Genomic DNA, 17,580 nt, shown 5'->3' with positions numbered 1-17,580 from the left:
TACATGGGGGAATAAAATGAAGGCAAAAGCCTGTGGATATCTAAATAGCACCTCTTCACCCTTGTTTTATGTATCTCAAAGCCTTTATCACTATGTTACATTATATTACATACTTATTTGTATGGTTAGTATGAATATTCCACATAAGAATGTTAGTTTGCTGTCTTATTCAGTTCTGTGCTTCCAGAGCCTGGAACAGTGCCTGGCACATAGCAGCTGTTTAGTAAATGAATGGCGGGCGGGGGGAGCCAAATCAGAATTAGAAGGTTCCTTGTTAATCATAGGACTTGCACAAGGAGCACTGGATGAATTGGAGGATGGCTGGAATCAGAGTAAGTTCGCCTTGACAAACAGTCTTATCCTGAACACCCCACTGACTAAAACTTTTCTCATACTCTTATTTTTCCAAAACAGAATAGCTGGACCTTAGCTCCCAAATCACCTCTTCTAGGAAATCTTCCGTTTCCCCTCCAGGTAGAGCTTAGGGCTGCTTCCTCTGTGCTTCCACTGCCTTCTTCACACCTCCACCAAACCATCTGATCCAACAATGATGGGTCTCATGCAGACTTGTCATGTACCCTTTTCCCCCACCACAGTTTCACGAAGGCCAGGGCTGTGATTTGTTGTCAGTTTATTCCCTGCCCCTATGAGAGTCTGGCTCATGGCAGGCTCAGATGAAAGAATGGAATGGATAGGCCTCTTAAACCAAGGTCCTTCAGCTGGAACGTCAGGCTCCAGGGCAGGCAACTTTGCTGCTTCTACTGAAGGTGGTGGCAATAAGAAAATGCAGGTGCAGTGAAACACTTATTGCAGCTTACTTGGCGTGTTTGTGGACAGCGCATCAACCGCCCAGGAGGGCCGCGCAAACAGGAGTGCGAAGGCTAGGCCTTCACTTGCCCCAGCATCCGCAAGGGCCCATTAATCCTTAATATTCAAATTCCTCCCACTAAACCAGCCCCTCAGTGCCCAAGCCGCCTCTTTTTCCCAAATGACGGCCAACGGCAGCCAATCGGCAGCTGGGCAGGGGGTCCGCCCCCTTTTCCCTGGCCAGAATGGACACAAACTATCGCCAATTGGTGGCTCCGCCGCGGAGGACCCGCCCCGCCCCGATCGTCGCACCCAATGGCAGACGGGCTCGCGGCAGCGCCGGGGGCGGGACGCGGGCGCGCAGGTGCAGCTGCGCGCAGTCCGGCCGGGAGGGCGGGGCGCGACGTCGACCGTGCGGAGTCCCGGCGTCGGCGGCGCGCGCGCTCCCTCCTCTCGGAGAGAGGGCTGTGGTAAAAGCCGTCCGGAAAATGGCCGCCGCCGCCGCTGCCGCGCCAAGCGGAGGAGGAGGAGGAGGCGAGGAGGAGAGACTGTGAGTGGGGCCACCGCGGCCGCGGGCGGGGACCCTTGCCGAGGGGCGGGGGGTAGGGGCGGGACGTGGCGCGGGAGGGGCCCGCGGGGTCGGACGACACGGCTGGCGGATGGCGTCCCTCCTCTCTACCCTCCCCCTCCCGCCGCCGCCGGTGACGGCTCCCCCCTCGGCCCGTCACCCGCACTTGCGGGTGACCGTCCTCGCCCCGGCCTCCCCGGGCCACCTTCGCCTGGCGCCCCGCTCTCTCCCGCCTTCAGCGCGCATCCCGGCCCCCGGCCCCACGGGCGCCGCTGTCGCTGGGGCTTCGCTTGTCTGGGCTGCGCGCGCGTCGTGCCCTTCTCGGGGCTTCGGGCCCGCGGCGCCGTCGCGCGCCCGCGGCCCCAGCCTCTCCCTGGATCGCGCTCTCCCCTCTCCCTCCCTCGCGCGCCCCCTCTCCCGTTACTCGGCCCCCCCACCGGCGCGCGTGCGCAGTCCGCCTCCCGTCGGGAGAGTGCGCCACAAGGGCTCCTGCGCTCTCACCCCCCATCTTCAGGCTCTGCCTCCCCCTCCTTCTCGCCCATTCCGTGACTTTCTGCCCCCATTGCGAGCGAGTCGGTCCACCATCTCCTTTCCCATCTAGCAGGAACAAGTAGGTGGGAATTATTGTCCACCCACAAAAGGGACTGGACATTGTGTTCCTGGTCCCACAACTCATCCGAAAGAGGCTGTTCTAGTTCCCATCAGGAGCCGTGGATAGGGGACTGTTTGTCCGGCAGCACCTGAGGCTCTTCTGTGGGAGTGCGCCTCCAGGGTCTTTGGGGTTGCTGTGGCCTCCGAATATGAGCGCCCTCCCATCCTCCCCCCTTCGCCGGCGATCTTCCAGTTACATAAGTGGAGTGGGACACCGTATGTAACGGGCTCCCATAGTCCTGGACGCGTCCTGCTCTAGATCACCAGTACCATATGGGGCAAGTTCATCGCATCGCTGTAGTTCCTGTCAATTGTCCCTGAAAGTTTATTTTCTTTTTAGTTTGGTTATGCCTGAATCGCCCACACTGAAACTCAGGTGACTTTTACGTGTTGTGGCAATGTGTCTGTGGTTTTGCGCTGAAGGCTTAAGGTCATTGTGAAGAGTCTAAAAACAGTGGTCTCTCAGAGGAGAGACCTTTTGCGATATTGCTAAGTATGGATCCGAGAGGGGGAAGCTTGCTCTGGAATACCTCTGTGGCAGTCGTTTCTGTTGTGTGTTCCGTGTGGATTGGTCACAGCAGAAATGGGCTCAACCACAAAATTGATATTCCTGACTCATGGTCAGGCAGATGTGTGCTTCTGGTTATTTTTCCAGGAACAGAAATGGGCTCTGTGGAGCCATTCACATGTTGTGTCTGCTGTGTGGGATCAGTACCCCAAGTTGTGAGACGGTAGGATCAAATTCAGGGGGTGGTTGGTGATCCTGGAACCATACCTACCGGCTTGCGCTGATGCTAAGTGGCTTAGACTTCCGGCGTGTGATGATGTGAAGTGGTTTAGACTTGGTAGGACTCTCCCAAGTTGTAGGCATTTTGTCATCCTAGAAAAACGAAGCATAGTCAGACCTTGGTGTAAAATTCACTGTTAATGGCAGTTATTACTCTAGAGGAGAAATTTGGGTTTCATGGCTGGAATTTTCATCTGGATCTCAGTGATTGCAGTTAACAATGAGATTGAGCCTGATCTCTTGGGTCTCTTGAAATATGCTAGATCCTTATTGAAAACACAGGGTCTGGATTTTTTTAGGTCTTCTGGGAGTTTCCCCCAGGGATTTCAGGGAAATGGGCTTATTTGTGGGCTTTTTAGGACTTGCACTTCAAATCCCAGTGGGGAAGCCTAGAAAACACTTTTATTTCCTTACCCACACATGTCAGAACCTTAAAGGGCACAATCAATCTAGTAGAAGTACAGTTGATTAAGTAAGTCGCCACAGAGCACCCATTCGTACATGTCAGCTAAGTGGCCTGTCACTGAGGTACATCCCGTCCAGAACACAGACACGCAAGCCTCGCTTGACAAAAGATTCCAAGGTTTGTACATCTGAACCTGAGATGTCACTGGACAAGGGCTTTGCTTTGTTTTGCCATCGTTGGCAATGTGTTTGCCTCCTCAGGTGCCCTCCAGCTAGCTGTTTGTCATACCCCAAGCCCTTTAAACAGCACAGGTAGCTTCCAGAATATAGTTTATCTGCGAAGTTCTTGGTGGTATGTGAAGTAAGCATGTTCTAACAGCTTGAAGAAACCTTCTATGGCTTTCTTGCTCATATTGGCCTATCACGCTGTTCTATTTCTTACTGTTACAAGTTTGCCTGGAATGCTTTAAACTGAGTACCAGGTCTTTGTTTCACCTGGCAAAGCATGATGCCGTCAAATCGTACTCCAACTTTTGGGCTGTTTGTGTACTGGGGGATGGGGTGGGGGTTAGAATACAGTTTTGCGTTCTATTTGTAATTTCCAGTCAGAGCCATTGTTTCCCTGCCTGCCCTGCCGCTGAGTGGCCGGGTCTAGTGGGGTAAGGAGGCAAGCTGTGGAGTTGGACAGCACAGCTGGCTAGATGAGTCCCATATGATGTTGCCCCCACCCGAATACTCCTTCCCCCACGTGGAGATAAAATGAGAAACTCTCTTCTTTAACTTAACTCTCTTCTTTAACTTATAATAAAGAAGAGCAGAGTTAAAATTGTTGGTTCCCGTCTCAGGCCCGTTGCCGCTGCTAAGGTACCTGCCTGGGACTGTTTGCACGATAAATGATGTGTCCTGGAACCAGTCATCTTTTCTAACAGCGAATATCAGAAGAAATCTTTTAATTGGCTAAGAGCAGTTTGTTGGAAGGCTGCCTGAGAGTCCATGAGAGAATAACAGAAAATGTTTGACATTTGTAGTAACTAGTGTTTTAAACGCACGGGGGGTAAAAGAACAGCCCTAGACTGGCGCCGAGTTGCAGGGAGTGTGGCAGGACACCTGCTTGGTTCCACTGCCCTCTGTTACGGTGACATGCGTGCAGACCAGCCTCATGTGGCCAACAGACACAACCGTTTTTCTTGGGCAGAGCATTACTGTCACTCCAACGGAAGGACCTTGTCCTCAGTGCTTCTGTAACAGCCCTCTCTGGGCAAACTGCCATTGTCACCACTGTGCTTCTACCTTGGTTTGGTTAGGACACACGTAAATGGGTTCCTCTTCCTTGGGCTCACTCACACAAAGGTTGCGCTCTTCTGCCTTTATGTACTCTCTTCTGCCTTTCTCTTGCAAGGAACCTTTGAACTTATTGAAAACTTGATTTGCATGCCATTGCTTAAATACTTGGTTCTACCACTTTGATGGTAGATAGGTGTGTAGGGAACCTGAATGGAAATGGGAATTTGGGGGCAGGCAGGGCACCCCCACTCCTATACTGGGAGAGGGCGGTGGCCATTCCATTAGAGGCCTCGGCCTCTATAGCTTTTTCAAGGCACACCTGTGTTGGGTCTGCTGGCATATGGCTATGTCCTCACTGTAGCTGTTTTGCTGTTACTGCAGAAGTCTGGACTCGGGAGCAAGCCTGAGGAAGTGGTCACTTGTCTTCCTTGCCTAAGAGCTGGGGCTGTTATGTATATGGACCTGCAAATCACTACTTTATTGGGTTTTCACCTAACTGCTCTCTTTTGCTGGCTCTTTTACTTCTCCATGAACTCCTTGAGTTAATCAAAGATCTTAAACTTTCAGAGTTGGAAGGAACCTTAGTCCAGCTCCCTCAGTTTACAAGTGAAAAACATTGTGGCTATGAAAAGCTGTGGCTTTTCGAGGGCCTCCCAGCCAGGATACCAGTTTGATTTTTATTATATATTAAGTTGGTGCAAAAGTACTTGTGGTTTAAAAGGTTAAGAATAATTGCAAAAACCGCAATTACTTTTGCACCAATCTAATGGCTAACTGAGTAATACTGCTACCTTGACTTTGGGATTTCAAAGCATTCTGTCACTCGACTGTTTAAGGGAATTATAAGGCTTCACTGCACCTCAGTAGATAATTCTAGGAACTATCCTGCTAGTTATAGACCAGCCGTAAGTAAAAGACTTGGTTGGTGTTGCCCTTCCTCTGAGTTTGATTACACAAGTAATTATTTGTGTGAATATTCTCTAAGTTGTACACGCTAGGCTTTTTTTAGTCTAAAGATAAAAGTGCTCCTCTTGGGCCAGCAAGGTATTAGAGATTAGCTTATATAGGCCAGTTTAGGTTTTAACAAGGAAATAGTGGTTATCTTAATGATGAAAAATGTAATGACAAAAGTTCTTTTTGAATATGTACTCAAAAGCAAAAGAGAAACTCAGATTAATAACTCAGTCTGTTGAACTTGGCGACTTGCTGATCTGAGAAGCTTAAAAGTGATTGCTCTGAGACAGACTTTTGGAGGATGGCTTTGGATCTCCCGGGGCACTTGGTGTCCGTTGGTGCTGCTTCTTTCTCTCAGGGTTAAAGCCCCTTTCCACGATGTCACAACGGCTTGTTGCAGCTTCAGCTGCTTGAAAAAGAAGGGAGACTATGCCTCTGGATTTCACGTGTTCTTTTTGGGATGACATTTTAATGCTGCATGTTCTCTTGAACATGTATTCTCTCCCCGAGTATTTCTATATGACGTGGTACAAGAAATACTTGTCCGAGATCACCACTAACGGTACGCTTTATAGTGTCACAGAGTCCTTCAGAGGAGACAAGCCCTGTCATAGTGTCGATTCTAACATGCATGAATCTTTCCTTTATTTTAGCACTGTGTGTTATGTGCCAGTAATTTGCAGTTTATCCTTTGTTTCTAGCTAGGTAAGCCGGGAAATAGCATAGTACTTTGTCTATATGTTTATCTTCAAAATGTCCCAAATAGCCCTGGGAAAAAGGTCGTGCAGCACAATGGGGGCTTTCAACTTACGATTTTCTTTGTTTTAGGCTCCATAAAAATACAGACTCACCAGTTCCTGCTTTGATGTGACATGTGACTCCCCAGAATACATCTTGCTTCTGTAGACCAGCTCCAACAGGATTCCATGGTAGCTGGAATGTTAGGGCTCAGGTAAGTAACCTTCCTTTTTTTTTTTTTAGTATATGTCCTGGTTTGGCCATCTGTTTTTAAAAAAAAAAAAAAAAAGGAAAAAAAACAAGATATACTACTCTTGGACAGTATAAAAGTACCCCAAAGACTAAAGACATAACTGTGCCAAACTGTGCCATATAATAAAAAAAAGTCACTTCCCTGAGCCCTGAAAGGTCAGTTTGGGTAGGGTTACTTGGTAGCCACAGCGTGATCTGGGGGCGGGCGTCAGATTAGAGCCGGAACTGGTGATCTGCAACTTCAGTTCACCTTGAAGCAGGTCAGCTGAGCTGAGAGTGCTTTGACTGAGCTCTTCACCTGCCGCTGCTGCTGTTGCCCAGTGGTCTTCAGCGGAGCGCTTTGTTTGCTTTGGTTTTGGGTAAATGACTTCCTGGTCACCGTTAGTGAGCAGTGGTACCACGCACTTTCAGATCCGGGAACCGGTGTGTGGTCCCCTAGACCGATGGCCTCCTGAAAGCTGTCATAGAACAGGGGAGCCCATGGCTAATGGCATGTGCTTGCTGCACTCCTCCCACGGGCACTACAGAGAGCAGCACCCAGACGCACGTCTGGCTCTTGAGACTCTTAGAGCAGAATGAACGCCTTTTGAAACGCTGGGGATACAAGCCATTCGAGGTCTGACACTCAGGTGCCTTATCGGCCGCACTTTTGGCTTCTTGGGTGCCATTGTGTAGACTTTAATTTTGTAAAATGAGTGGTTCTTTCATTTCTCAACTGTCAGGCTCAATATCTTAAGCTTTTAAAAACAATCAGTGGTCACTCCACATTTGCTGTTTTGACACCTGGATTTTCAAACATTCCATGTGTTAAGGCAGAACATTCTCATTGAATTTTTCCATTTCTTTTCCTGAGGAAAAAATGTGAGCTTACCCATATGCTGCCATTGTGATTCCAGCTGAGACTCCCAAGTAACACTTTGTTGTATCTCTCTAGTGGTTTCTGACACCTCAGTCTAAAGTTGTGTGGACATACCAGATAGCTGATTTAGGGACTCCGTGAGGGGCAGGGTTTCGGGGGGAGGAGAAGAGAAAGTGTGGACGGAAGGGAGGAGCATTGCACTGCCTCCAAGTCCCAAATTTGGTTTCACTCGTGATCCTGTGACTCAAATTGTCATTCCCTTTTGCCGCGGGATGTACCCTGGGCCCTGCTGACAGGACGTTCTTTGTATGCCAAGTATTTATGCTGGTGGGAGTTGTGTGGCTGGCGCTTTGTGCATTGTCTCAGAAATTGTGTGGACTACATGTAATATGGACAGTGAATGGGTTTCTTCTGGTAGATAGGGGTGGTTAAGGTTTTTAATAGTCTTTTTCTAAGATCACGAATGGATTTTATAAAACAGGCCATGATGACTCTATACAATTTCTTCTAAGAAATACAGAAGAGATGTTTTTAAAAATACCTCTTATTATTTATGAATGGGAACGACATGGCCATTTGAGCTTCAAGGAACTTGGAAGGAAATTCTCAAAGGACAGAACCTGTCTTTAGTAGATAAGTGCTTGTATCTTCTTATTTTTCTTCTTTTCCTTTTAAAGAAATTATAAAAATAATACATGCTTTTGTGGAAAATTCAAACCATTTTAAAGTATATCAAATAAAAAAGTGAAAGCTCCCTGTTACTCTCTGTGCCCACTACCCAGAGTAACCACTGTTAGTTCATAGCTTAACCTAAAGCCTTCTGAATCTTCTTCTCAGGCTATGCAAACATGCACCTTTTGTGTTTTTAACAAAATGAGGATAGTATTATACATATTCAGCATCTATCCGTATGGTACATTTCTGTATGCCCCATTTCTGTTACATACCAGCGTGGTCTGGTGCCGACTTTCTGTCATGCATTGTCCTCATATTGATTTTCCCAGTGGTTCGCTATTAAAGAGACTACTGGATTGAACATCTTCATGTGCCTGCCAGTCTTTCGGAAGAATGGCTGCCCAGACCTGGAGTTGCTGGTGGGTACCACCACGTTGTCTTCCAAAATTGCTACCCCAGTTCCCACGGTAGTCTGAGAAAGTGCCACTTCCCCATACCCTCCCAGAATTGGATAGCCATCTTTTAAATGTGTGCTCCTTGGGTTATTACTGAGACTAAACCTCAGCATAAATATGTGGCGTACAGCCCTCAGTCATTGGCCATTTGTATTTAGTCTTTCGAATTGCCTCTTCGTGTTCTGTATTCATTCTTCCATCAGGGTATTTTTAAGTGGATTTGTAAGAACTCTTAATGTCTGTCATCATGCAGATGTTTTTCCTACTTTGTCATATATCTTTTGATTCTGCTTGTCTTTTTGATATAGAAAATTTGATATGATTTCTTCTTTTGCTTTTATACGTAGAAAATTCTTTCCTACTCTAAGAACATGTCAATATTCATCCATATTTTCTTTTTTCCTAAAAAAGCTTGATACACTATTCATACATACTACATATTTGATATGTACAAAAGGATCTTATAGGTAAGTTACCCTATCTTTGGGGTGGTTTTCAAAAATACCTGTATTTGTATGTGACTTTAGGATGGGATGAGGTCTAGCTCCCACTTAGCCAGTTGCATCATAGCTATTTGGTGAACGAGTCATCCGGTCTTCACCTTCATCGTGTACTGACTTCAAGTGAACAAAGCATCTCTTACTTTTTTCTTTCTGTATTTTTTCTTTGTGAGGCTTGATGGCAAGCCTGTTAGCAGATAATTATGTATTCATTGATCCAGCAAATATTTGAGGCCCTGCTTTGAGCCAGGGGTGCTGCTGGGCCCTGCAAGTACTGCCTTCTCCTTGACTGCAGGCAGTGCTACAGAAGGCGAGGTGCCAGTGGCATGGCTACAGTGCTTATTCTGGAAGACTCAAGAAAGTAGTGGATCTTCACAAAAGTAGGTTTTAGGTAAACTTGGAGGAATCCAGAGAGAGAGCGAGAGAGAGAGAGAGAGAGAGAGAGAGAGAGAGAGAGAGAGAGAGAGATTCTGACATATAAGTTAGAGCTTTAGGGTAGGTTGCAACATAAAGCATAGTTTGTTTTATAACTCATGTAATTGCAGGCTGATTTTTGTCTTGAATTATGATGAGGGCTTTTTGCTGTTGAAACAGTTCTGTATTCAGCTTGGTTGTTATGATAGAATAAAAGTTGCGTACTGATAAAAATGGTAATTTTCTTCTATGATGATTTTGAAGCTTTTCTGTAAAAGCTGATAAAAATAAAGACAGGCTTTTGGTTAATACATTCTTAGGGGAACAAGTGTAATTTTTCACAACTTGCATCATTTAAGTCTAATAAATACCCTCAAAACTGAAGTGGAATCCTGATTTGGATTGAAAATATTTTTTACTTTAAGAAAGGATATAAATGACTTGTGATTAAGGAAAAGGCTTCTTGTATAGGCTGGGTTTTTTTAAAAATGATTTTTTTAATACCGTTTTTCCCAAAAAATAAGAACTAGCTGGACCATCAGCTCTAATGAGTGTTTTGGAGCAAAAATTAATATAAGACCCGGTATTATATTATGTTATGTTACATTATATTGTATTATATTATATTATACCCAGTTTTATGTAAGACCTGGTCTTATTTTAAAATAAGACCGGGTCTTATATTAATTTTTGCTCCAAAAGATGCATTGCAGTTGGTGGTCTGGCTAGATCTTATTTTCAGGGAAAGACAGTAGTTAGGTATGTAGTGCAGAATGAAAAAGGTGGTATAAAATGTTTAATGGTAAAAGATCTCCTTGCCACCCTGTCCCCAGATATCCATTTCTCTCCCTGGAGGCAGCCATCGTTATTTCTTATTAATCTGTGTGTGTGTGTGTGTGTGTGTGTGTGTGATTTTTAACTTGTGATAAAATATACATAACATCAAATTGACCGTTTTAGCCATTTTAAGTGCACAGTTTAGTGGCATTAAGTACATTCTCATTGGGTAGCCATCATCACCATCCATCTCCAGAACCCTTTTCATCTTGCAAAAGTGAAACTGTCCCCATTAAACCATAACTCCGTTCCTCCCTCCTCCCCCAGCCCCTGGCCCTCACCCTTCTACTTTCTGTCTCTGAAATTGACTATGCTAGACATCTCATATTATTACATGTATTTTATATATGTGTTTATGTACGTATTTATGTATATAAAAGCAAGGGTGTGTGTGTGTGTTTACACCAAGAATAAAATGCTGTGCACATTTGCAAAGTTTGCTCTTTTTAGTTGCTGTATCAGGTATCAGTTCCTGCAGAGCTATATCACTCTTTTTAAGGGTTGGGTTAGTACTCCATTACGTGGCTGCACTATAATTTAACCAGTTTTCTATTGAGGGATACTTCTGTTTCCCATGTTTTTAATTTGATGAATGCTGTGGTGAATAGTCTTTTAAATATACTATTTTGCTCACAGCCGACATTATCTGTAGGAGAAATTCCTAAAGATGGGACATGCTGGGTCAAAACTTTGATAGATGCTGCTAAATCAAGGGTGGTCCTTTAATGGCACCGTTTTAAAGGAAAGACTACATAAAGATAAGCATACAAATTTATGACTGCAAGGCTATTTGTAGAGATTAGAGAGCTGTTAATTAGGCTAAGAAGACATAGTTTTTAGCAGTTAGCACTAGAAAGCAAAACTTCAGAAGCTTCCGTTTCATCCCACGTGACCTCGTGTGAGTAGAACCTGTGAGGTAGGACCCCTTAGTTGGCAAGAGGAACTCCAGCCAGTTCTCCTTTGTGAATCTTGAAGAAAAAGGAGCATTTTGATTTTGCTACTGTTTGAAGTGTCAGTGGCTCCTTGGGATTCCGGTTTGAAGTGTCTGTGGCTGCAGGACCTTCTGTCTCGTTTGAATTGTAATATGCATAAAGAATAGTATCCTGGAAGTGGTCAGGACCAGACTGCTGTTGCTTCATTTCTCTTTCTCTGTTGTACTCGTCACATAGCTATACTTCGTTCATTTCCCCTGTACTAACTCAGCATCTATTAGGTGTTAGTTACTGTGCTAGATGTTAGGGACTGGCCTCCTCTCGGTGACCTCAGAGTCTAAAGGAAAATCCAGACAGACAAACGAGCCATTTCTTTACAAGGGGCTAAATGCTACAATGGAGAAATACTGGCCACTGAGGGAGTGCATAAGCATTATAGGGGTCCGGCTCACTTAGATGTAGGGGTGGGGTCAGGGAAGACACTTCTTTGAAAAGTGACCCCTGAGACCTGAGCGATAAGGCCACATTAGCTAGTCCCAGAGAAAGTATGAGTGGAGGCGAGACCAGCACGAATGAAGGCTCGGACAAGAAGAAAACTTGTTTGCCAGGGTCAGAGGAGTTTGGGGTGTGGAGGTGAGACAGGAGGAGCGAGCCCGGCTGGGGGCTGGGAGCAGTTCCGTTTGCAGAGTGTGGTGGTAGGAAATCAGACGCAGCCGCACCAGCTATGCTGAATAGGCTCCGCTTTCCTTCCCAGCTGCATCTACTCAGACGTTCCGCACCCTGGAAGGTTTTGCAAGGTGCCCTGGCCGTCTGTCCTGTCCCCTGTGCCCCCCTCACTGCTCTGGAGGCCGCCTGCCCTAAGCTGACTTCTCACCCACCCATCAGGCCCCTGGGGCTCCCACTCCAGGTCTCTTCATGGAACCTTCCATCCCTCCACTTCTACCCCAGGAGACCCTGGGGGACCCGTGAGGAGAGGGCTTCCCCTTTTCAAACACACTTCATTTTCTGCTACTCAATACTGAGAGAAGGGCAGGAGCGTGAGGCAACGATGGTACCACGTACATTGCTTAGTTCTTCTGATTTTTACAAATTCTTTTTGACCAAGACTTTCATGGTGAAAGAAGCAGTGCATAAGCAAGCTTACTCCTGGCTTGTCAAGGACTAGTTCCACCCCGACAGGCAAGCCACTGGAGGGCCCCGCTGTAACCCCTGCAAGCCTGGGCTAGGGGGGTGGAATCAGGGCCCCTCACCACTCCTCCGTGTGCCTGCCCCTGAGGTCCTGCCTTCCCGCAGTGCGCCCTCTCCTGTTCCTCCTATGCCTCTGCGCTCTGCTCATGTGCGAGCTACTTCAGGTGCTTTCCGCTCGGACTTTGGAAACGTTAGTACTTTGTGCAGTTTACACCAGCCTCCTTTTCTGGAATTCAAACGTGACAGCTCCAGAGAAATGCCAGCCTGTTGCTGCCCTGCCTCCCCAAGATAGCCAGTTCCCCAAAGGTGATGGGGATACTGTCCATGCAAGAGTTATGCTGAGTTCCGCATGACCAGTACGTAACATTTGAAAGAGTTTTTGCAAATTAACGTCACATTATGCAACTCACTCTTTTCACTCAATAGTTGGCTTTTGAGCCTGGTCCGTGTTGCTCTGTGCACACCTTCGTTCATTTAGCATGTCTCCTTGTGCTATAGAAACATCTTTACAGCAGAAGCCCCGCCAGAGCCCTGCGGGACAATGAAATGGTAGAGAAATGAGGATTGACATCTGGTTTATGTTTATGTCCTTTGGTCCGATTGACCGAGAAGATATTTTTATTTCTATGTTTGTTAAAGCTTTCCACAAAAAAAGGAATCCATTTTCTAGACTTATTAATATGGCAGTTCAAAGATTTTATTTTTAGATTTGAAAGAAAGCAAAGCAGGCTTCTGAGATATGCACATTTCCCTTCATTCCCATCTCCTTTGCAACATTCCACAGTGCTGCTAAAACATGAACTTGAGCACTTTTAAAGCATGAGCTGACTTTCTATGTGTGAGTTATTTTTGAAAATACTAAAGTGTTTTGGTTTTCTTGGGCTTCTAGTGGTACTTAAGTTTTGACATTACTTTGATAAGTTGTCTTTTAATTTGTCTACACACATTTAGTAACTTATTTTTTAAATATAAATTTTCATGTTTCTGGTTTTTGTGTTTTTGTAAACAACAGAAGGTATTAGTCCATATTAAGTACTAATTTGCTCTAATAGTTTCAGCTGTTTTTGGAATTACACTTGGCAGAAAAATAGACAAACATCTGCAGTTGTGACAGTTTGTCTTTTCCTTTTAACTCCAGAGTAAATATCTAGTGAATTTTTTCTAGGCTTGTAAGAACATGGGAATGATTAAAGTTGTCATAATACTTGAGTGGTTAGGGAAGGTTGAAAGTCTTTTTTTAAATGGTATCACCCTGTAAAAAATATTAATGTAGATTGTAAGCAGCTGCATAAAATATGTTAGCCACCTTCCAGGTTGTTTAAGGTAAAGCAAACAAACAAAAACATAGTATTTATTAAGTTCTTTATTTTTTAATTACAGAAGTAAAACATCATTGTAAAAAAAATTAGATGCATATGGAAATCACTCTGGAAATTCCACCATGAGGAGAAAACTGCCCTCACTATTTGGTGTGTACCTTTCTAGACCTAGGGTTCTGACGCAGGGGTTTTGTGACCTTGGATGGGAAAAGCACTACTCGATCTTTATTTTCACCAACCTCTCATTGAAAATGCAGATTTCCTTCAAAGACAAATGTAGGCAAGGAAACACCTTGGTAGCATTAGGAGTGCACTCTGTGACTTTGTCACCAGTGAAGATCAAAGATGCTTTCATATCTTACTATATAGTTACAGATATTTGAAATACTGTGTGTGCTCATCAATATTTCCAACTTGGGGTAGTTATTAGACCCAGCAGTAGATCTGGTTATTTAATGGTTTACTAAAGAAGCACATATCACTCTAGCTGCAATTATCAAAGTATGTTGTTAATCAATTTCTATGCATTTTATTTTATGCATTTCAGAACATTCTTCTGAGGAGGGGTCCAGAGGGCCGAAAGGGTCCATGGCAGAAAAAGATTAAGAACGCCTATTGTGTACATTATACCATGCAACTACAAAAAGAAGAACAGCCAGCACTTGAGTAGTCATTATGTGGGGGAGAGAGACCAAGGAAAGCCCTAAAGCACAGGTGCAATAAAGGGAGACAAAATGACATTTAAAGCTTAGTTCAAATTATTACATCAAATATTTTTATGAACACATTTGGTGTTTTACAGGTATCATGCACAGTGTAATGCAACTAAAACTGTTAAAGAATTCTTTTTTTTTTTTTTTTTTTTTTTTGTGGAGGGCGGACATCATCGTACCGGGTTGGGAATGGCTCTGAGTGTTTCTTTTGTGCATCTCGACGTGGGCATCTCTTGGCCAGCACGATACACTTTGGCACAACTGCCAGCTGCAGAGTTTTAAACGCGACCCCCACCAAACCGGGAAGGCTGGCCCTGGATTCGGGCGCAACGTGTGGGCGTCTAGGCCAAAGAATTCTAAATGCCATATAAATTGCTTGGTAGATAACGGCCTAAAAGTTACCTTTGCTGTTGGCATTTTAAACATCCTTCTAGACCCTTCTGTATGTATCCTTGTGCATATGTGCGTATTGTTTTAGGTAAAGGGATCATATAGTATGTGCTGGTGTAACTGCCTTTTTTCCTCAGTGATATGCTGTAGATATCTGTCCATGTCAGTAAAAATAGATTTATATCATCACTTTTCCCTAAAATGAAAACAACTTAATTATACTTTCTAATTATAAAATTAATATCTGTTCGATGAAAAAAATTAGAAAATATAGGAAGATGAAAAGTAAGAATTGCTCATAAATCTGCTGTGTACAGATAGATAACATCTGGATGCTATCTTTACAGCATCGTTTTTAATGACCACGTGACATTCCATTGGTAGCAACGCCTTGATTTAATTAGGGGCATTTCCATTGTTTGTGTGTTTTCATTGCTCTGAATGACAGGTATGGCTGTGTGCTGATGATTCTACTCTGCCTAAATCTCTGAGCTCCCTCTTGAGCCCCACATTCGATCACCTCTTCAGTGTTTCCACTTGGGTTGCTCGTAGACATCTCAACGTTAACAAGCCCCAAGCAGAACTCTTGCGTTTTTCCCCATTCACATCTACTTCTCCTCCTGTCTTTTCTATCTCAGTAACAGCATCAGCGACCACCCAGCTACCAGTCAAATATTCTAGGAGCTGTCCTTGATTCTGCCCTTTCCCTCACCTTCCTCTAATTCACCAGGAAATCAAAAGATGCCCCAGAATCATCTCCACTGCTAAGACCTCCATCCAAGCCACAGGTCACCGCAGAGGGACACGGCAGGACTTGGGGTGGTATATTTTACAGCTTCCTCGCTGACCTTGGTGAAGCAGTCTACATTTCCTAAGACGATTTGTTACAGTGACACTAGGTTCTAAATTATGGGATTGTTCCACATTTAGTAACTTTTTCATCTGGCCAGTATAGTTCAGTTTAAGTACTGAGTTCCTTGCTGCTCCGTGCTGAAGGGTCTGCAGTTCATTAGGCTGTCATCCGGCTGTTCATTTCACGATGGAGTCAGGTGTCTGTGGTACCCCAGGCACTGTGGTAGGCAAGCTGTGGGGTCACTGACACACATGGGTGGGACTTTTCCTCCTGGAGTGTACGTTTAGCGGGAGAGACAGACTAAATAATTCACAAGTAATTACGTAATTACAGTGGGTTAAGTGCTCTGAAGGACACGTATGGGGAGGCTCCCTGGGATCACGGGTAACGGGGGGACAGCTCAGCCTCGGGAGGAATCAGGAAGCCTACCCTCAGGAGGCAGTGAACACGAGTGTTGGACAGGGCTTTTCCAAAGAAGAGCTTGTGGGAAGTCCCCCACCCAAGCGCGGCAGGAGCTTAGCCGTCTGAGGCACTTAAAAAGCCCCGTGTGGCTGGAGCCGAGCAGGGCTGGGGGTGACAGAGGTGCGGGCACAGAGGCCGACAGGCTGGGTGCGGGGTTTTTGACGTTCACGTCAGAGCAATAGGAAACTATTGAGGCTCAGCGGGTTTGGGTTTTGAGTTTTTATCAAAATATTACAGCCACTCTGTAACAACATAACCTCTCTCCAAAGAGGTTATGGTGAAAACAACAGTCTGCCCCTTCCTCTTCCTGTTCCACGACCGAGAGAGGACAGCTTTTAACTATTTCTACTTTTATTTCCTTTAATGGTTACCTTCAAAATGAACACATATGCTTAGATATCTTTCTTGATTTGCCAACTGTGGGGAATTATATGAGCTGAAATGAAAGAGGAAGACTTAGCTTACATCACCTCCCATGTTGAAATTCATATTCACGTTTTCTCTGTAATTTTAAACAGTGGTTACTGTTCCACCAGCTTTAGTCTATGTGGCATTTCCCCTCTGTATAAGATGAGGATATGAATGACCCTGCTTTTCCTTCCATGCACCCCCACTTCTACTTTCTAAAAACTATACTTGATCATTTCCATTCTTACGATCATTAACGGTTATGCTCTGCCCTGCAACCACATCCAGTGGCCGAAGGTTAATTCTGAGGTTGCAGACCAGTCACCTCACTGACATTACACGTGTGTAAGTCTTGCTCACGGCGAGGCCGGCTGATGTGTGCGAGGATTCCATTCCCTTCTTCATAGATCTAGAGTCACGGTCGCTGGACCACTCAAAGGAGAATGACCAATCAAGGACAGATGGATTCTCTTTTCTTCAGACTCGCTCACCTGCTGAAAAGTCTTGCCAGAATTTAACCTGCCACATAGTTGGACCTTGGCTTTGTTGTATGGCTCCTAGTTTTTCCCACTGTTTCTGATTACCTTTCACCTTTGTTTAATAGTATTCCCTGATCTTGTAAAATCCCCTCAGCCATGCTGTTTCTTTCCTGCGATTCTGCGTTTCTCACCCCCAAAGGCCTTCCTCTCCGAGCTCTCTGTCCTTCTGCAATCTGGACAAATACTTATTCTCTAAGGTTGTACACAGCTGCCACCTGGATATTCCCTTCACTGAACTCTTAGGTTGGAGCTGCTGTTTCCTGGAACCCATATCTTTTATTTGATTTAGTCCTTGTTTTCTGAAATACATCTTTAGAAAACTTGCTGAGATAGGGTGCGTGGGTAGTAAACTGTAGTGGACACCGTTGTTGCTTAACCCATGTCCATTTTCCACAGAACCCTGGTATTATTCATCTTTCTACCTTATTCCCAACTCCAGCAAGGGTCCTGAAGTCATTCCACGCATCGCATTCCCTGGACAACTGTTACTGATCAAGGTTGGACCTCTGATCTCAGTTGGTCCGCTCAGACTGAAGGGCAGGGCTTCGGTGGCATGTTCAGAGGAGACTGTCTTTCCCTCACTAGACGTA

General features: G+C 45.2%; 1 protein-coding gene across 2 annotated transcripts in view; it reads left to right on the top strand.

Annotated features, from left to right (window-relative positions):
• The first annotated feature begins 1,196 nt into the window (after positions 1-1,196).
• Positions 1,197-17,580, top strand: part of MECP2 (methyl-CpG binding protein 2) — a 59,038-nt gene continuing 42,654 nt past the window's right edge. Inside the window, exons 1-2 of one of the 2 annotated variants that reach the window (XM_074323944.2) lie at positions 1,220-1,357; positions 6,285-6,408. In XM_074323944.2, coding sequence (XP_074180045.1) covers positions 6,383-6,408 — 26 coding nt within the window. In that variant the 5' untranslated portion in view covers positions 1,220-1,357; positions 6,285-6,382. Of the gene's footprint in view, positions 1,358-6,284; positions 6,409-17,580 lie in introns of both variants that reach the window. The other variant, XM_074323943.2, reaches the window with a different exon arrangement.

Source organism: Rhinolophus sinicus, chromosome 18 (genome assembly GCF_057876585.1).
Source record: "Rhinolophus sinicus isolate RSI-liver-muscle chromosome 18, RSI-T2T, whole genome shotgun sequence".
In the NCBI taxonomy this organism is placed as follows: domain Eukaryota; kingdom Metazoa; phylum Chordata; class Mammalia; order Chiroptera; family Rhinolophidae; genus Rhinolophus; species Rhinolophus sinicus.
The sequence above is the reverse complement of the archived record's forward strand: the minus strand, read 5'-3'. Positions and strand labels throughout refer to the sequence as shown.